At 41.4% G+C, this 21,637-nt stretch overlaps 1 protein-coding gene across 2 annotated transcripts in view; it reads right to left on the bottom strand.

The window, feature by feature from the left end:
* TLL1 (tolloid like 1) overlaps positions 1–21,637 on the bottom strand; it is a 180,739-nt gene that overhangs the window by 40,468 nt on the left and 118,634 nt on the right. For both annotated transcript variants that reach the window (XM_073577057.1, XM_073577066.1), the window contains exons 6-10: positions 14,066–14,183; positions 10,103–10,281; positions 9,867–9,972; positions 3,662–3,786; positions 2,379–2,494 (exon numbers count right to left, since the gene is read on the bottom strand). In XM_073577057.1, coding sequence (XP_073433158.1) covers positions 2,379–2,494; positions 3,662–3,786; positions 9,867–9,972; positions 10,103–10,281; positions 14,066–14,183 — 644 coding nt within the window. The remainder of the gene's footprint in view (positions 1–2,378; positions 2,495–3,661; positions 3,787–9,866; positions 9,973–10,102; positions 10,282–14,065; positions 14,184–21,637) is intronic.

Below are 21,637 nucleotides of genomic sequence, written 5' to 3'. Positions count from 1 at the left end.
AATGATTATAATATAATTATTAATAAACTATTTATTTCAGAGAATGTCACTAGAAAGCAATAAAGGGTTTGTCAGCAGATTTCTGCCATACAATCTGAGAACAGCATAATATAAGGCATAGACCCTGATTCCAGTGATGTCACTTACTGGGCTGCTTGGTGTAGTTTTGATAGAATCCCTGTTTTGACTGATGTAGATGTAGCAGACATAAAACCCCGGCCAATACACTGCCCACACCACTGATTGGCAGCTTCCTGGATACATTGTTAGCAAACTACAAATCAGTGGTGGGGGCAGGGCTATACAGATTAACTAGACTGTCAAGCACATGAGACCTAGTCATGCAGTGTTAATCTCCTGCTGATATAATCTGAATTGTGCTGTATACAGCACATAGCCTAATAAGTGACACATCCCTGGAAACAGGGTCTCTGTCCTTATGTTATGCTGATCTCAGATTAAATAGCAAAAATCGGCTGACAGGTTCCCTTTATTTATGTTCTATTAGATTTCTTAGGAATACTCATTGCTGCAGCCAAGCAAAGTTCAAAGATGAGATTACTAGAGGTATCCATATTGACAATGCGGCCAATGTTTGTCAGATAAGTTAGCACAGAACTGGCCATATAAGCAAATTCTGCTATTGCACTATAGCATCAATTAACATAATTTGTCATGCATCTCATTAACCTTGACAGTGCAATTTCTTGGCAAATTATTTTAAGAATAATAATATTGCTTGTCGGAGATACAGTAAACAGCTATATCAGCAGCTATGAAATATTGGAATTATACTTATGAAGAATGTCTGCCAATTGCCAACAGCAGAACTGAGCACATCATTAAAACATTCTCCTGTGTGTTCATGCTTCATAATGTGAGAAGCTGGAAATTTGCGCAAGTTGTTTAAACACCTTAAAATCAGCAGAAAAATGCAATCCTATGACAATCAGAACTCAACATTTTCAATTTAAAGAGACCTTTCATTTTTTAGCTTTGAATTCCTCACACTGATCTTTTACATTTTTTTCCCTAGAACATTCTATCTGTATTGCCAGGAACATCTAACAAATATTTTATGGCTAGGAGTTTGAATTCATCGCTGGTAGAATTGAAATGGGGGACTTTTCCTTTCCACTTTCTTCTCTATTGAACTCCCAATCAGTACACACAATACAAACAAAATAGTTATAGGTCAGAAGGGCCAAAAAGCTGTACTCTTAAGTGAAAATGTAACGGATTGTGCTTTACACCAGGTACTGGTACTTTTGGCAGTGTGGACAGGTCCCAAAGTCCTGCTGGAGAATGAAATTTCCATCTCCAAAAGCATTTCGGCAGACGGAAGCATGAAGTGCTCTAAAATTCCTGGCAGACGGCTGCGCTGACTTTGGTCTTGATAAAACAGTGGACCTACACCAGCAGATGACATGGCTCCCCAAACCATCACTGATTGTGGAAACTTCACACTAGACCTCAAGCAGCTTGGATTGTGTGCCTCTCCACTCTTCCTCCAGACTCTGGGACCTTGTTTTCCAAGGTCTAGTGTAAAGTATCCACAATCAATGATGGTTTGGGGAGCCATGTCATCTGCTAGTAATATAGGTCCACTGTGTTTTATAAAAGGCCAAAGTCAGCGCAGCCGCCTGCCAGGAAATTTGAGAGCACTTCATACTTTCCTCTGCTGACAAGCTTTTTGGAGATGGAAATTTAATTCTCCAGCAGGACTTGGCACCTGTTCACACTGCCCAAAGTATCAATACCTGGTTTAAAATATAACAGTTTCACAGTGTTTGATTGGCCAGTAAACTCGCCTGACCTTAACCCCAGAGAGAATCTCTGGAGTATTGTGAAGAGGAAGATGAGAGACACAAGACCCAATAATGCAGACAAGCTGAAGGCGGCTATCAAAGCAACCTGGGCTTCCATAACACCTCAGCAGTGCCACAGGCTGATTGCCTCCATGCCACACCACATTGATGCAGTAATTGAGGCAAAAGTAGCCCCGACCAACATTTTGGATTTTAAAATCATTTTTTCAAGCTGGTGTTATAAAGAATTCTAATTTACTGAGTTAATAACTTTGGGGTTTTCATTGGCTGTAAGCCATAATCATCAATATTAACAGAAATAAACTCTTGAAATAGATCACTCTGTATGTAATGACTCTATATAATATATTCACTTTTTGTATTGAAGAACTGAAATAAATTAACTTTTTGTTGATGTTCTAATTTTGTGAGAGGCACCTGTATGTGGTTTGGGGTGGAGGATAGTTGATCTTACTTACAGACTCCCTTTAAGAAGCTGGATGTTTAGTTTCCAGACTTCCATTTGAAGAAAATAAAATGTAACAGTAAAATAACAACTGAACACTCTACCTTTTCCCCTGGGGTCACAGAAATTCTCCATATGCAGTGAGTATACGAAGGATAGCCATTTGGAAATCCAGGAGATGAAAAATTTCCTGTAGAATCTTGTAACGTTTCTCCACATGCTGAAAAACACGCATACCATTCACAGTCATCATGTCTAAGCAGTGGTAAATTAGTACTAAGCATCAATAATAAAATATAATTCAATGTAGCATCTTTATCGCCTGGAAAAGAAAAGCAGTGGAAAAAACTTCTGATGGAAAAATGCAGTCCGGCAGTATTTCCATACTATAGTCAGTGTTTCTGGCGCACACTGTTGGGACCTCTATCCACCTAGCAGATCATTTATATGCCAAGTTCATCTGGGCATTTATAAGAATGGTATCTAGGCTACATAAATAAATTGGGGAGAATTGGTTTAATAGATGAATATGCAGTGAGGACATGTTAATGTCTATACTAAGAACAATATATTTCTAGGAATCTAAAAACCATAAATCTTATTGTACTGAAGGAGGTTAAATTTCAGCACTTGTTGACAGTCATTTCAATAATTTACCATAGAATTCAATTTACTACTGTTCTGAAATATGTATATTTTATTCCCACGCTTTCATGACAACCAATGATCTACACATCTTTCATGCGAAAGCTCGAACCAGGATTGTCTCGAACAGATGACATGTGAATGTCTAGGTCCACCTATGTGGTCAGGGTCTAAACATCATTTCAGTTTTGACATGGAGCTTCCTTTACTGCCACTTTATTATTACTGGCAGTTTTGCAGATTTTTTTGGCAATGTTTAGCCATTTTTGGTGTCTAAAAATTTTCTCAGCAGTGCGCCCTGCAACTACCAGAAGAGTGTACATGTCGGTGTGCCTTTGGTCCAAATGATGACTGTATCCAAGAAACATGTTGCATCTCATCTAAGAACAAGGTTCACACACGGTTTAGTAACCTTTGTGTGCCACACTTAGTTACTGCATTCACTTGGAACAGAATCGTATTGATTTTGGAGAAACACCAAAACGACAGCACTGGGCGGCACCGATTTAACTGAAATATGGTTTTGTGGATAAATGGTCCGACAAGTAGATTCCTGCTGGCTATGTAGAACGGTGAAAGAAATTAAAGGCAGCTAATAAGTAAAATGTTAGCAAAGGTTACAGGCTTTAAAGACATGCTGGGTTGGCTGCCCGTGCTGACTGCACTTGGAGCCAATTTACATTCATTCACCTTTGAACTCTAGAAACATAGAAATATGCTGCTGAATAATACGTGTTTGTACCTGGACATCTATACAGCTTTCGTGCCTGTGCAATATCTCCAGCACTAAGTCTTGTGCGCTGCCCAATAGAAGGTCGCATGCCATTGTCATCTCGGGAGGGAAGAATTGTATCCAGAAACATACCCCTAAAATAGGATACACACACAAAAAGAATCATCAGTTCTATTGCACGTCTCCTTAAAGAGAATCTTGTCAAGGTTTTTTCTACCTCATCTGAGAGAAGCATAATATAGTAATAGAGACCCTAATTCCAACAATGTATCACTTACTTTATTGGATTCAGTAGTTGTGACACAATCAGAATTTTTAGATTTAGCAATAGGCAGAATGGAGAAAGTTGCCCCTGCTCACAGTAGGCTGGGCTGTATACATTGTTTATTGATAGTGAACTGCTAATCAGCGTAAGGTGAGGAGTCAAACCCATGTGGCACAAAGGAGCTAGTCTGTGCAGTGATAATCTCTTGGTGATAAAACCGTCATTGTATGGAAATAACCATTGGCAAAACTGCCGTGGTCGCAGAAGTCACCGCTGGGATTGGGCCCAGCGGTTCAGGGGTTCACCGAAGCCAACAGAAACTTCAAATGGATGTGCATCCTAAGATGCACATCCAGTTGAAGTGTGCTGCTATGCACAGACCCATGTGATACAATACACACTGCCGGACAGTCAGAGGCCAGCTGCTGACGTAGGCGTGCATTTGACAAGGCGTAGTGACATCATGCATTCCTGTCTCATGCTGAAGTCGGCTGCTGGCTTCATGCTGCTCGGCGGGGGAACGAAGGGAAGGTGAGGTTTTTTATTTGTTTTTTTTTTTTAATTCAGTGGCCATACTAGTACATGGGTGATTATGGGGTGGATTATACTCTATGGATGACTACTATGGGGTGCGTTATCTTTTATGGATGACTAAAAGGATGCATTGCACTTTATGGATGACTATGGGGTACATTATTCTTTATTTATGACTATTGGGTGCATTATAATACATGGATGACTATGGGCTGTGCATTATACTTTATCGTGGACTATGGGCTGTGCATTACACTTTATGGACGACTATGTGGGTATATTATATTTTATGTATGACTATGGGATGTGCATTATACTTTATGGTGGACTATTGAGCTGTGCATTATACTATATGGAGGACTATGGGCTCTGAATTATATTATATGAAGGATATCAGCTGGGTATTATACGGGTGACTATAGCCTGTGCATTACACTGCATGGATGACTATGGGCCGAGCAGTATACCAGTATTATATGGAGGGCTATGGTATGCATTATACTATGTGGAGGACTATGGGGGGTGTATTTTACTGGGGGGCACAGTCCAAATTTTGCACCAGGCCCATCAGATGATAGCTATGCCATGGGAAATAAAAGTATACAGCTTAATAAGTGACTCGTCCCTGAAATCTGTCACTCAGTCCCACATCATGCAGTCCTCAGGTTTCATAGCAAAAACCTGTTGATAGATTCCATTTAACCCATATTATAGAGATGTGTACTTTTTTTTCCTATATGACATTTTGTGACATTTATCAAAAGCAAAATGTTTGCATCTATCTGTACATATTAGGGATGAGCAAAATTGATTCAATAAAAATCATCTAAGAAACCTGCTGCCAATTCATATTTCGCAGTCGCCATAGAAAGTTCACATAAGCTTTAGTGAACTTCCCCATAATGTCTTACAGTTAGTACATCACATGGTATAGCACAGCCAGTGTTGAGGGACTATCAAAGACTATATAAAAACAGAAGCAGGAAATGAGGTCCAGACATTTTATGGTGAATCTGGATAGTTAGAAGACATCAAAACCCAAAGCTTAGCCATAGAGATAAGGAGAAAAGGACATAAAATACTGAAGAAACTAAGGCTGCTTTCACACATTGCTGTTGGTGCAGTTCTCTTCCGAAAAATTGTGGCAGAAACGTGGCAGTTGTATTGCGATTGTAACAAAAAATACAATTTCCGGATTATGGAAATGCACCCGCAAGATGAAGATTAGTGCCTGAGAAAATGGGAAAAATGTCATACAAGTTTTTCAGTGCAATTGGAGGCTTTGGAGTACTTCAGATTTGCTGTGAATCAATTCGCTGCAAACAATATTCCTGGGAAAATTTGTCAAATTTGAATGATAAAAAAACCCACTTATCTCAAGAACAGGGTTCTAGTAGACAGTAGGACCTGCATCTGCTGGAAATTTATGACTAGGCTTTTCAACTATGGTGCGACAGTACCATTAATTTGCCATCTATTAGAGCTATTAAGTGTCACATGATAATGCAGTCAGCCAAGTTTTTCAGTTTAAACATTTTTGCTAAACGGCCATTTTACCATAAGTTAGAATATGTAATTATACATGAAATTTAATATTAAATGCCCACTGCAGGAAAAATATAATACAGCCAGATGCTTGCTCTGCCCTTTACAATGCTTCAAGATAAATCTATATCTGTCCTTTATAACGAATATTCTACTAATGTTTGCACACCTAATAAACTAAACTGCATATAGCAGACAATATAACTCGGCATGTATCATGCATTAACACATCGCATAGTGTGTAAAACAAAGCAGATGCCATAGAGGACTTTAAACTAGAAAATGTACAAAGTGGATTTACTGTATGTGTGAGATACAGTAGCTAATTATACAGCACCTTTAAAGCTGACATGGCTATAGTAGATAGTACAGAATATTTAACTCTAAATGTCTTTGAAGATATCCCTGTATCATTGCCTCTGAGAAAGGCCACCTTGTAAAATAGTGTCTAAGAGAAACAAATAAGGTAATTACCATTCTTTAAAAGGTAATTTTAAAATAATCCAAAGCCAGATATATGAATTGATGGTACACATGCAATATTTTAAAATACAGAAAAATTGGCATCTCTGCTAATGACCAAAACAGCTAAAACAGTTGAGGACTTTTAAGAATGTCCCATCTGTGCTCCGGCACTTAAAGGGGATGTTACTGGGAGCAGTGGGTGCAAGACCACAACTATGTAACTTGCATACATGTGGTCAAGTGCTAACTAGACGGATGAGGCCTTGCTCAATGCAAGTGTATTGGGCGAGGCCAGAGGCTACTTGGAATGCTTGGAATCGGAATCGCCTGCTTGCGGTGACATGACCACCCGGCTCCTGCATCAGTGGATCTTCACAGTGCGTGAAATGTGAGGATTCACAAGCCTGAGGTCACATAGGCCGGACAACCCTTTTAAAAGATTCTTCCTAAAATAACAAGTTATCCCTCATCAGCTGATCATAGGGAAACGGATTGCTGGGACCCTCGACAATCTTGAGAACGCTATTCCGAAACACCAAGAATGGACTGCAGAGCAGTTTCTTGAATAGAGCAGAGTTGCTATCTTGGGAATAATTAAGCTGGCAATACACTTTCAAACTTTGTTAGGCGCATGCTTGTTTGCCGGACGGTCATTTCTACACTGAACATATAGTACATGTGTTAAATCGAGTAATAATCGTCAGCCAGGCATCTGTTGAAGAAACTTATCTAACTTAATGGGTTATTCCAGTGGAAGTCTGACCACCTAGACTCTCATCAATAACCAGAGTGGGGAAATGTGCTCTCCATGTGAATAGAGATCTGTATGCACCACCACTCTACTGTATTCACTCTACTACTACTACATATAACTGAATGATGCACTGATATTTTTAGCAATTTCATAAAGAATAAATGGACCAGTGGCGCACATGCTCGACTTCTGCGACAGATCCTACCAGTTGGACTTCCACTAATTGAGTAATTATTACATATCCTGTGGATAGGTTATCAAAGAATATTCCGTTAGGAAGAAGAAAAGTGCAAAAATTTTGGACGCTGAAATTCAACTTGCTAGATCCTTCCGTAACAACATTATTTGTCAGAAATGCTTTAACCCCCATACACATTACATTGTCAGCCAGTTGTACCAAAATCAGTGTTATCCCAACTTACGTATAATTTTTATTGACACCTCTCTGCCAAGTCCTGACACATTGTAAGTCTAATCTCAGTACCAGTAGTATAGACGTATGACGTGGCACAACCGTCGGTTGGTCCTCAAAGTAGGGTCCCAGACCTTAAAATGTTATTGAATGAAACTTGGCACTCAACGGATGTGTGGGCAAGAATTTAATGTGGTCCAAACATAGTACAGTCATGGCCAAAAGTTTTGAGAATGACACAAATATTATATTTTCACATGATCTGCTGCCCTCTGGTTTTTATGTGTGTTTGTCAGATGTTTTTATCACATACTCATAATATGATTGCAATTATATTTCTGTAACAAAAGGTTAGATTGACAGTTAGAATGAGTTAATGCAGCAAGTCAATATTTGCAGTGTTGACCCTTCTTCTTCAGGACCTCAGCAATTCTCCCTGGCATGCTCTCAATCAACTTCTGGATCAAATCCTGACTGATAGCAGTCCATTCTTGCAAAATCAATGCTTTTATTTTGTCTGAATTTGAAGGTTTTTGTTTGTCCACCCGTCTCTTGATGATTGACCACAAGTTCTCAATGGGATTAAGATCTGGGGAGTTTCCAGGCCATGGTCCCAAAATCTCTATGTTTTGTTCCCTGAGCCATTTAGTTATCACCTTTGCTTTATGGCAAGGTGCTCCATCATGTTGAAAAAGGCATTGTTGATCACCAAACTGCTCTTGGACGGTTGGGAGAAGTTGCTCTTGGTGGACATTCTGGTACCATTCTTTATTCATGGCTGTGTTTTTAGGCAAGACAGAGAGAGCCCATTCTCTTGGCTGAGAAGCCACCCCACACATGAATGGTTTCAGGATGCTTGACAGTTGGCATAAGACAAGACTGGTGGTAGCGCTCACCTGGTCTTCTCCGAATAAGCCGTTTGCCAGATGTCCCAAACAATCGAAAAGGGGATTCATCAGAGAAAATGACTTGACCCCAGTCCTCAGCAGTCCACTCCCTGTACCTCTTGCAGAATATCAGTCTGTCCATGATGTTTTTTTCTGGAGAGAAGTGGCTTCTTTGCTGCCCTCCTTGAGACCAGGCCTTGCTCCAAGAGTCTCCGCCTCACAGTGCGTGCAGATGCACTCACACCTGCCTGCTGCCATTGCTGAGCAAGCGCTGCACTGCTGGTAGCCCGATCCCGCAGCTGAAACACTTTTAAGAGACGGTCCTGGCGCTTGCTGGTCTTTCTGGGCGCCCTGGAGCATTTTTGGCAACAAGGGAACCTCTCTCCTTGAAGTTCTTGATGATGCGACAGATTGTTGACTGAGGTGCAATCTTTCTAGCTGCGATACTCTAACCTGTTAGGCCATTTTTGTGCAGTGCAATGATGACTGCACTTGTTTCTTTAGAGATAACCATGGTTAACAGAAGAGAAACAATGATGCCAAGCACCAGCCTCCTTTTAAAGTGTCCAGTGGTGTCATTCTTACTTAATCATGACAGATTGATCTCCAGCCCTGTCCTCATCAACACCCACACCTGTGTTAATGGAGCAATCACTGAAACGATGTTAGCTGGTCCTTTTAAAGCAGGGCTGCAATGATGTTGAAATGTGTTTTGGGGGATAAAGTTAATTTTCTAGGCAAATATTGACTTTGCAAGTAATTGCTGTTAAGCTGATCACTCTTTATAACATTCTGGAGTATATGCAAATTGCCATTAGAGAAAATGAAGCAGTAGACTTTGTAAAAATTATTATTTGTGTCATTCTCAAAACTTTTGGCCATGGCTGTACAACAATGCAAACGTTTCAGTCAAAACATGACCTACATCAGTATACAGACTAAATTGGTGGATTCAAAGTATTCAGAAATGGACAAGGAGTTCTATATGCCAGGACGGTCCTTAGGCTTGCAAATGAGGAAAAAATCCTAATGATATCGGTACTTAATTGCAGTATACCGGTGTGTCAAAAGTATGCAGGTCTCTCCTCTGACGTGGTATCCACCACTGGTCAAAAGTCAGACTCTTGGACCACATTAAATTCTTGTCCACACATCCATTGAGTGCCAAGTTTCATTCTACTAAGCTCAGTAACACACATGATGTTTAGACTTTGCATAGTCACAATGATAAATATTAGGCAATTGGTTATTGCATGCTTTACATACTTCCAATGAACCATGTTGCTAAAAAAAATATTTAAACTGTAGGAATATAGAATTAAAAGTCAAAAATTATAACCTGATGTTCCAACCTTGAGAAGGTGTTCCTTGCATAATGCATGATGCTCTCGAAATCATATGGTTCTCCTTGTGAGTTCACCTCCCCTGGCTCCATTTTCAGAAAGTTGTATTCCTGGCCTAGGAAATAAAAAAAAAAAAAAAAAAAATCAATGTAGCTTATCTATGCCATTAAAAGACAAAGCGGTTTAGAAAAAATTTCATGAGAAAAATACACTTTAGCATAAGAGAAAGAGACAGAAAGAAATACCTGGTTGAATATTTTCCCTGATAATGGTCACATGATCATCTCGGTCTGGTCGTGTGTGCTCATGCCAAAAGCCAATTACATGACCAAGCTCATGAACCACAATTCCAAACTTATCACAGTTTTTGCCTATTGATATTGCTTGAGGGCCATTTCCTCTACGACCCACATAAGAACAGCACCTGCGGAACAAATTACAGAACATAACCTTCTTTAACACCTAGTGGCAAATACTACAGATTTCCACTCAATTACTAACTTCTTCTTTCTGATCGAAAAGGAGTTAAATTTATTAATAGACCAAACACTTGAATCATTTATTACATGTCACATCTGTTACACTCACAGATTTCCATCGTATCATAGCAACAACAATTCTGAGAACACTGCGCCATGTATTGATGTTTTACTAAAAATACAATTCTGCAGGGTGACATCGAAGTCAATGTCCTCATAGCAATTGTTTAATTGTAATCAGAGGCATTTGGAATTTCTAAGAGCATGTAAATATTGGATTATAGAAACCTACAAATGAATTGTCCATGTAGAAGGGCAGAACTTGGCCTTCCTCGTTCTTTATATCTTGTGTGGCTCAAATATCCAGAATTCCACCAATTTCACACTACAGCAAAACCCTTTCCAATGGCTACCTCTTTGAGAAAACCACAGATATAGTATACCATCTTATTATTTGTATACTGGCCCTATTCTTCTCAAGCAAGCCAACAATCCCTCTGGAGGGTAATTATTCAATGCAATTTTGCATGTTCATGGCAAGGAATATTTATATACAAATACACCATAGGGTTCATTCTTTTACAGAATAGAATGAAATTGTGAGTTTGTATAGTTTTAATATAAGGTGCATTTACATTGCATGATGGATAGCGTTAAACAACAGTCAACATGTTTCAAGCTGGTGGTCACTTAATAGCCTGTTTAAGGCTACGGTCCCATGTTGAGTTTTTTGGTAAGTTTTTGCTGTTGCACATTTTCAGGAGAATTTCTGCACCCAATAATGAAAAAATATGTTACTTGGACTTTTTCAAAAATAAGCAGCATCAAAAACTTACAAAAAAACTCCTTGCGGGAATGTAGTCTTAAAGAGTAGAAACTACACACAAAAATGCTAAGTGTTCACGTAACCTAAAAGATTGTTCAATGTGCATAGGCCGTCAATGTTCTCGGCAAAGCTGGTCCGGATTACACGAGATGATGCTCTGCCAAGCACAATGATCTTTTGGGCAAATCAAAAAATAATTTCGCCCAATGGAGCGTTTTTTATTGTTTGTCTGGTCACCAGTTGCCTATTGTCATGCTCGGACACAGGTAAGTTCAGCGGATGACAAAGAATGTAAATAAGACATAATTTAAAAAGGAGAGAAAGGCCCTAACGGTAGGGAGCAGGGGATTGGACACCTCCTGACACCAACCTGTGCCTGTCCCTAAACTTCCCCAAAACCTTCACGTGCCTAGTCCCTTACTGTCACCTCTATGTACCCTGACTAGTGCACTGGCCTGCAAGGACACCACCCTTGCCACTGCAGATGGTAACACAAAGGGGAAGAGACGAACAGGGGACAGACAAAAAGAAAACTACTCAGCTTAAGCTCTGCTGCTATGCTTCACAACAGCAGAGTAAATGGCACCAGGATAGCAGAACTCCAACAGCAGCAACACCACAGTCACAGGCGAGTTCCACACCCCTAGGTGATCTGCATAGAACAAAAACTCTATAACCAACGATCAGCTGATGGATCATGTGACTATTTAAAGGGAGGTGGAACATCAGCTGATCAGCCTAAAAGACAACTTCTAGCAAGAAACTGACATTAACTCTTGCTGGATTAAAGGGAATGAACAACATTTAAATTTCAGTAGTCCCAGAGCTACCACGAATTCCTTAATGATTCGAGACACCTATTTTGACCGCATGGTTATATTGGGTGTGCTCACTTCATGATAATCATGCACTATAAGTGCCCTTGTATTCTTCCACTGTGTACTTTTGGCTTCAAAACCATAATAAAATTGCCAATTCTCAAAAAATTTGAACTGTAGCAACCAGGTAGCCAGATATTTACAAGATGAAAGGTTTATGCGTGTTAAATCAAGATCTTATCTCTTCGTGTCTGGCCTGAGATTTACAGCTCCTAAAGATGTATTACAATGTGCAGAATCACTCTACTGGAAATTACTGATCATGATTGTGTGGGTTTCCACTCATTCATGGAGGAGTTTGTATATGCGCTTAGTGTTTATAGTATCATTCCCTTAAAATAAAACCTGAATTTTAAGCTTCCACATTCTGCATTTAGAATTCCTAATCCACATTTTTAACATTTTCACCTGCATTCGATAATTCATATATTAATATTGCTATAAAATATGAGCTTTAACAGACCACAACCGAGGTAGCTAAAAAAAATGGTGATTTAGACAAGAAAGTTTATTTTCTGGGAAATACCAAATGCTCAGTGTGACTCAATCGCAGATAAATTATTGCTATGAAAAAACTCAGAACTAAAAATAGGAAAAGAAGTAGACTGCAGTCGATATTCCAGTTCCTGGATGACCCATAGACCATTTGAAGAGAAGAAGTCAACAGTACTCCAAGCATTAGGTATTTATCTACCATGACACAGACATATTATGAACGTTTGGAGTGCAATTCGAGTTCGGTCATTTTCTTGTCTACATAAAGGAGTTAGTGAATAAATACATTTATTCTGCTTAGATCACTCTGCTGAGTGACAAATGACCATGTTGCAATGTCAGGTTAACATATCCTTGGAAAGAAGTACTCCCATCAAAATGTTTATCTTCTTAATATAATGCAATCATATTATATAGCAGTGTGTGCTTATATTTGCTCATTTTGCCCTTTTACCCAGGTAATTCGGTGACAGGACAATTGTGTACAAGATAATTGTGTACGGACTATTGTGTACAGACAATTGTGTACAGGCCAATTGTGTACAATGACAATTGTGTACAAGGCAATTGTGTACAAGGCGATTGCCCTGTACACAATTGTCCTTGTACACAATTGTCCTTGGACACAATTGGCCTGTACACAATTTTCTGTACACAATTGTCCGTACACAATTATCTTGTACACAATTGTCATGGAACCATTGTAAGTACACAGTGCTATATGATATGAGGATTACATTGCAATGATGACATCTTATCCATGATTTATGAGACCACTACATCCAAATACTAGCCTTAGTTTTCATGTGCCATACAGGCAAAAGTTACTGCTGAAGCCAGTGATTGGTGGATGTGAATAATGGATGGGATATTGTAAGGGCAAGACTCGAAGGAACCAATGAAATGGCTCATCTGGAGTGATAGAGTAAAGGAACTTTTGGCATCTGTTGCCAGATGTAAGAACATCATTTAGTGATTTTTTGCTGACAGCACATGGTCCTAGGTGGAAACTATGGGTAAGAACATTGCTTAGCTGGATGTATGTAGTTTTGGCTACCTTAAAGACGTATACATATTACTACTAAGCTAGTGATATACACCTCTTTAATGTAGATCTTTTACACGTTTCTCAACAATAAGTATTTTTTCCACATGGGAGCATCAACTTCATCGGCACTGGCACTTTATGAAATTTTCTGCTATTTTTTGGTCTTCCCATCCACTATATTGACTGTGGTCCCTTTGCTTTATACTTGTGTAATTCAACTATCCACTTTGTCTTATGTGATTCGTGCTACCTCTTTTTGCATTTAAAAATATTTTTTGAATAAGCGTTGATTTTTTTTTTTTTTTTTATCTGGGACAATTCTTGCTCTTTTTCCTCTGCGTTTTCAGTGAATTTTTGCTTGTATGAATAATCAAGGTTGTAACAGCGTTGATTTGTTAAATGTTTTAGCTGAGGGTTTTTTTTATTGACCGGTATAAATAAAAATCCAAAAATATATATCGATAAAAAGGCATCTTCCTTACCCACAAGGCCTATATGTAAACACAATGTAGCTTTCTTCATCAGTACGCTCTATAAAGGTTACACAGGTGTGTTTTTCCCAGTGTCTCATGGCCTGCTTGAACATGGCTCTCTGACTTCCTAGAGGAAATGTAAGATGGAGTAAAAAATTTTTTTATACAAGCCATAATTTAAAAGCAAGAATGAGCAAGTGACACAAGACAGCTGCAATTTTACATCACAGCCAATACATATACTAGGCAATGTATACCTTACGACTTACAATACACAAAGATTACGATGTCTGACTGCTCTACAAATACAAAAGAATCTAGAAGTTTGCAGACAAATGTATTGTTTGTAGATGTGTACAGTAATTTTTGCAGCAAGTAATGGGTCATTGCCATAAGGCTGGCACAAACATTTGAGAGAGGCTGTGGAGTGGGAACACTGGTATAGAAATTCCATTAGAATGTTATTAATGTGTAGGCACTACAATCGAGCCTACACTATTGTGAGCCGTATCTGTAAGGCCGCATTCACACATCACTATTTGGTCCGTATTTTGCATCAGTGTTTACGTGCCAAAACCAGGAGTGGAACTTAGAGAAAAACTATTTGACAGATTGACACCTGTTCTGTGGTTTGGAGACATTCCTGGATTTGGTATAGAAATACGGATCAACAATACAGTTGTATGAATAAAACCCAAGATGGCTTTCTGCATTCCAATTTGAAAGAATCCAGATGGCATGAGGGTAAGACAAGACGAAGAGGCTAGGTTGCAGCTGTGGTGCAGCCATGATGTGGGAGAAAATCAGAGTGGCAATCACCACTGCACTTTTATGATTAACCCATTAGAGCAAAAAGACATTTATGTGAGATCTGGGGCCACCGTGTGTGGAGGGAGTTCAGGAGCTGATCTTCCTCCACATGGCGTCTATGCTGGCATCTGTCTTAGACAGCAGCGAGCAGAGCTGAGCTTCAATTGCTGCTAGTGACCATTTAGATGTCTTTACTTCAATATTGTGGTATTGCAAGCGATCAGACAACCATAGGTTCAATTAATATAGAAAATGTATTAAAAAAAAATTGGCTGGTAAGCAAAGATTAACAAGCAGTAAAAGTTGATTTTGTAGAATAGCTGATAAATATAACAATAACCCCCCCCCCCCCACAAAAAAAAAAAAAAAAAAAACAACATGGAAATTACAAAATACTGCATGGTTTTTAGGGTAAATCAGCTGTTCCCCTACAAAATCAAGCGACTGCATGTTTAACAATTACAAAATAGAAGTGGCTAATTGGCACTATGTTTCATGGCCGCAGCACGGTGGCCTTAATCTGGTCATACGCATTAGGTTGATGTTGGCCGAATGACACTTCAGCCGATCGTTTGGCCGACAGCCATCTCTGCCAACTCTTCCATATACATGAGCACTCTTTTGAACCAGTCCTCCTGTGTTCTCTATGAGAAAGCTGCAAGCCTGACATGTCAGCTGGTGACTTATCTCAGAGAGAACAATGTGATCAGCAGTCTGAAATCGGATATGAGATATCAACATCTCTTCCGACCATGAGCTGTCCATGCACATTACGTTATCTAGAGGCCATACAGTGCCCATACACATTAGAACATCAGCCGAACCCGTTGATATTGGTGGGTTTGGTCGACATTAGTGTAAGGCTAGGTTCGCATTGCGTTAGGGTATTCGTTTAACGGATCCGTTAAACGGATGCACTAACGCTGATGTCATTTTTGACATCCTAAGTGACCTAGCGCTAATGGTATGCGTTAAACGCTAGGTAGCTTTCATGTACCATGAGCTACCTATCGCTAGCCCACTGTTCTATGCACAGCGAACCCAGCCTAACGCTAATGAGTAAGGAGGTCTTTACTCTCATTAGCGCTACTGTAGGTCTGAGAACTTCAAGAACACCGTATTGGAAGTACAACCTCAGAACCATCCATAAGGCATGGTTACACTTTGCTAAATGTGTCTGTTGGAAATACTATTCCCCTGGTATAAATTTTGTATAGGAAAGTCTAGTGGTCTTTTTTTCCAGAGGGTAAAATAAAAATATATATATTATATGCTGGACCGGAATATATTAAACAGATATTCTTGACATTCGCTGAGTGCATGGGGACCTATGAACAGATTCCATGTGCTTGCCAAAAAAATGAACAGTGCACAAGCATCAGAGTATTATATCCAAATAATTTGCTGAGGAAAAGTTCCATAATTAAAGCTTTGGAATTGCACTCTATGAATCTTTTAAGCTCCCAAAATACAGTTATGTCACCTTCCCAGCTACATATAAATGTATACAGGTGTATATAAACATGCACACGCATTTTGTTTCTTATTATGAGAATGTTTTCCTTAGAATTATGCTCTGATCTCAAGTGTATATTACTATGCAGTTTACTGTTCATCAAGTGCTTAAAGAGGCTGAATTCTGTTGTAGGATTAATGATACCAGAATAGATTCCCTCTTAACCTTCATCTTGGCCACACACAGGGATGTGCCGAGTTCCATGTATACAATCATTATATTACTCAAGTCAAAAAGATATCATGACGATCATAAACATATCTTCTTAAAAAATAAAGAAAAGCATAAAAGTCACATTATATTCCTTTTTTTTTTCTTCAGTTTTGATTTTATGGTTGTGGTAACTTTTTTAGGATAGCTCAAGATTAGATCTACATTAATAATGAGAACAGTCTATATACTTGAGAGGGGCCATAAAGAATCACTCCTATGAAATTATTTTTTCTGTAAACCTGACGAAATGTACATGTAATGTAAGTGCGTTCGTAAACTCAGCAATTGAAGTCTTCCTCCGATTTCCAGTGGGGCTTCGGTACTTTTCTCAAATCAATTGACTGCAATTCTGACGTGCCAGATCACACTAGGGTATACAGGTGTGTCTCAGAAAATTAGAATATCATCAAAAAGTTAATTTATTTCAGTTCTTCAATACAAAAAGTGAAACTCATTATATAAAATCATTACAGAGTGATCTATTTCTAGTGTTTATTTCTGTTTATGTTGATGATTATGGCTTACAGCCAATGAAAACCAAAAAGTCATTATCTCAGTAGATTAGAATACTTTATAACACCAGATAGAAAAATGATTTTAAAATCAGAAATGTTGGCCTACTGGAATGGGGTGAAGGGGCTACTAAATAAAGTAAAAAAAGGGGAAAAAAAAGTTTTAATATGAAAAAAACCCAAAAAGTTCAAATCAGCCCTCATTTACGCCATGAAAAATATTATATATACTAGATGGAGGCCCGATGCTATCGCATCGGGAGGGTGGTAATGTCATGATGGGGGCAGGCTTTGCAGCGTTGAGAATCTCTCCCCCCCATGTGCTCACCCACCTATCCACTCGCTCTTTCCCCATGTGCGGACTTCTCCCTTCTGTTCTATCTTTGACTTGTCTACCCCTTGTGCTATCCTGTTATGAGCTCATTTTCTGTTCCACAAGTTGAGAGTTCTCCTTCTGTTCTCCCTCTGGTGGTGACAGGAGGTAGTAAGGTTGGTTTAAGTGGTAGTGATCTGCCACCTGATAAGGAGGATAACGATTGGGGATCTCTGGAGTATCAGACTGGATATAAGACAGCCGACGCCCTATCCTGGTGCTGGTGATTCAGTCTGCTTCTCAGGTCTTGGACTTCAGCTCTCTTCCAGTCTTCTCAAGTTAAGTTTGTTTTTTGCTAATGTTCACACTTGCGCTTGTTGGTCAATTCAGTTTCTTCTGTGGTCAGCCTGCCCCTGCTGTGGCTATGCTGAACTTCCATTCCTACTTATCTGTATTTTCCAATTTGCCTTTTTGTTTCTTATTAGATTGGCCTCTTTTTGCTCTGTTTGATAATATTTCAGAGTGCTGATATAGAGGGAGAAGTCTAGTGACTTCAGGGTTAATCTTGCTATCAGACATGTTGGACATTTTGGTAGGGTTTTTTGGCAGATTGCAGACAGTGGCTTTCCTTTCCTGTCCTTTCTAGTTAGTTGGGCCCCATCGTTTGCTCAGCCTATTTTCCTGCCTTTGTTTGTATTTTCATCTTGTTTCACTGTCAATACATGTGGGGGGCTGTCTTTCCTTTGGGGTCAGCTCTGGGGCAGTTAGTTTTCCTCTTTTCCTGCTTCAGGCTTATGTAGCTCTCCGGTTGTGACGAGGCATCTAGGACCATCGTAGGAACGCTCCACGACTGCTGCTAGTTGTGTGGTTAAGATCAGGGATCTGCAATCTGCATAGTTACCAACCTCTCTGGTTTTCTGAGACTTAGCTTGTTGTTTTTTTTTCCTCCTCGGTGACCCATTCATAACACTATCCCCCTTGTCTGCTGTCTCTCTCCTTCCTGTGTTCTCCCCTCATGTGCTGTCCAGTTTGAGCTGTCTACCCCCTGTGCTCTGTCTCTCTCACCCCTGTGCGCTTTCTCTCTCCCCCATCTGCTGTCTTCTCCTCTCATGTCATCTCTTGTTTGACTTGTATACCTCATCACTAAACAGTCAGTGCAGAGCATGTTAGGAGGAATTTCTATTTAAAGGGCTTTTCCTGTGAACAAAAGTTCATTTTAAAAATTGTCTGTGTCTGGCCATGTACAGAACATACCACAGCTCCTGGGCAAGGGAGGAAGCAAAAGACAATACTGACATTACAGCAGGAGATCGCAGAGGATAAATTTTGTGAGGTAAAATATTGTTTAAAAACAGTCAGTGAATTATTTTAGCTCACAAAATGAATCCCTTTAATGTGACCGACTTCCTCTGCCTGTAGACAACATCACGTATCTGCCGCCGGGATCAGTCGAATGATTCACTGCGCTTGCGCGTAATTCGCGCATAAGCAGTGTGACGGTGTTCCACTGGAGGTACCGTGCAAGAGGCTGCGTGAGTGTGTGAGAGTGTGTGAGATTGTAAGTGTGTGTGTCTATATGAGTGAATGTGAGAGTGTGAGTGAGTGAGAGTCAGGGTGTGAGTGTGAATGTGAGAGAGTGAGACTGTAAGAGTGAGAGTGTGTGAGTGTATGTGTTAGGTGTCAGGTGTCGGGTGTCGGGTTCCTGTCACTGCACAGCAGGAATCCCGAGCCTTGCCTTTGGCGGTCTCCCATTCCTCTCTGGCCACAGAGGAGGTTGCTCAGCAGACTCGTCGATCCCGGTGCTCTGCTCAGACTAGCACTGTGAGTTTGGTTGCTGCTGCTGCCACCTCTGGTCCAGCTATAGCAACGCATGCTGGTCAGCAGCAAGCTACTCCAGGGACTAAGTCCTACTTTTGGGTCTACTGAGAATGCCTGTGGGATGATCTCTCATTGGAGATCGGAGGTCACATGATCAGGTCCTTCTCTAGCTCGGATTGGACCATCAGGAAGGTCCCGGAAGGACGCGGCTATAAAAGGTTTCCATGGCTGCTCAGCCATGCGCTAGTATACATAGCATTTGGTAGAGATGTGTGTTGATGGATGCTTGTGAAACGCTGACTGACTTATTATGAAACCCCTTCCCTTTGATACGCATGTTGGTAGGGTTAGAGTTTGCAGTCAGCGCCGAGTTGTGGCACTGCCTAACGCTGCAGTGCGCCCTGCTCCTCACACATGCTAGCACCAGTGTGCACCATGCTTTAAGGCACCACTGTACCGCATCTACTGCAGCGCCTGTCAGAGCGGTGCCGTGCGTACTTCTGTACCATTAGAGTGTGCTTTATAGCCCTGAGTCTAGGTTGGTTAGTGGCGTCCGCCAGTACGGCACTGCATGCATGTCAGTGCAGTTTTCTGTTAGTTTAGCTTCTACCTGGACATCTTTGGGGCTGAGTCCTGAGATTGTACACTAGTGCTCACTCCGCCGAGTCCTGTGACGTTAACAGGCTTCGGCATTTGTTACAGCGGCTCTGTGAAGCAACAGAGTTCGCTCCCGTACACACCGGGTCAGCAGTTAATCAGCCGGTGTGTTGTTAGTACTCTGCCATTACTGAGCAGCAGTTTTCCCATCTTTGCACGGTGGACCCTGGGTTGCAATCACACTTTCTTATATTTTATATTTAGTGTGATCCGCAACCCTAACAGTATGAGTGTGTGCGAGAGTGTGTCTAAGTGCGAGAGTGTGTGCGAGAGTGTGTCTGAGTGCGAGAGTGTGTGCGAGAGTGTGTCTGAGTGCGAGAGTGTGTGCGAGAGTGTGTCTGAGTGCGAGAGTGTGTGCGAGAGTGTGTCTGAGTGCGAGAGTGTGTGCGAGAGTGTGTCTGAGTGCGAGAGTGTGTGCGAGAGTGTGTCTGAGTGCGAGAGTGTGTGCGAGAGTGTGTCTGAGTGCGAGAGTGTGTGCGAGAGTGTGTCTGAGTGCGAGAGTGTGTGCGAGAGTGTGTCTGAGTGCGAGAGTGTGTGCGAGAGTGTGTCTGAGTGCGAGAGTGTGTGCGAGAGTGTGTCTGAGTGCGAGAGTGTGTGCGAGAGTGTGTCTGAGTGCAAGAGTGTGTGCGAGAGTGTGTCTGAGTGCGAGAGTGTGTGCGAGAGTGTGTCTGAGTGCGAGAGTGTGTGCGAGAGTGTGTCTGAGTGCGGGAGTGTGTGCGAGAGTGTGTGCGAGAGTGTGTGCGAGAGTGTGTGCGAGAGTGTGTGCGAGAGTGTGTGCGAGAGTGTGTGCGAGAGTGTGTGCGAGAGTGTGTGCGAGAGTGTGTGCGAGAGTGTGTGCGAGAGTGTGTGCGAGAGTGTGTGCGAGAGTGCGTCTGAGTGTGAGTGTGTCTGAGAGTGAGTGTGAGAGTGTCTGAGTTTGAGAGTGTGAGTGTGACTGTATGAGTGTGAGTGAGTGTGCGAGTGTATGAGTGTGACTGAGTGCGAGTATGAGTGTGAGTGAGTGTGAGTGCGTGAGAATGTGTGAGAGTGTGTGTGAGTGAGGCTAGTTTCACACTAGCGTTTATGAGCGCAGCGACGGCCTGCGCACGGCCGCCGCTAAGCCCTGCCCCCTGCCGCGCCCCCGCCGGTAGCTCCGCCCACCGGCGCATGACGCTGCATGCGCCCTGCGTCCCCTATCTTTATCACAGGGGGCGCAGGCCGTGCGCAATATGCGTTTGGCAGCGCATGCGCCTTTTTGACGGTGCGCCGACGCAACCAAACTGCAGCAGGGTGCGTTTGGCGCAGGTCAGCGCACCGTCAAAAGGACGCATGCGCCGCCAAACGCATACTGCGCACGGCCTGCGCCCCCTGTGATAAAGATAGGGGACGCAGGGCGCATGCAGCGTCATGCGCCGGTGGGCGGAGCTACCGGCGGAGGCGCGGCAGGGGGCGGGGCTTAGCGGCAGGCCGTGAAACTAGCCTGAGTGTGTGTGTGGTGCATATAGTGTGTGTGTGAGTGTGAGTGTGAGTGTGTGTGAGACGGTGTCCCGCTGGTGGTACCGCACAATAGGTTGGTACCTGCAGCAGTTTCCATATTGAGACACCCATCACTTGGGTATCCCAATATGGCGGTCGGTGAACTTCCACTTCCTCCACTTGGAATTCTGGGATACGGTGACATCTGGACAGAACAGGAAATGAAAACATTACAAGGCAATTATATAAACAGATATTTGGTATCGCTGCGTTAAGAAATGTCTTAT

Source organism: Dendrobates tinctorius, unplaced genomic scaffold (assembly GCF_039654945.1).
Source record: "Dendrobates tinctorius isolate UK_male_01 unplaced genomic scaffold, ASM3965494v1 ptg000008l, whole genome shotgun sequence".
Classification (NCBI taxonomy): Eukaryota; Metazoa; Chordata; class Amphibia; order Anura; family Dendrobatidae; genus Dendrobates; species Dendrobates tinctorius.
This window is presented reverse-complemented; position numbering and strand designations above follow the sequence as displayed.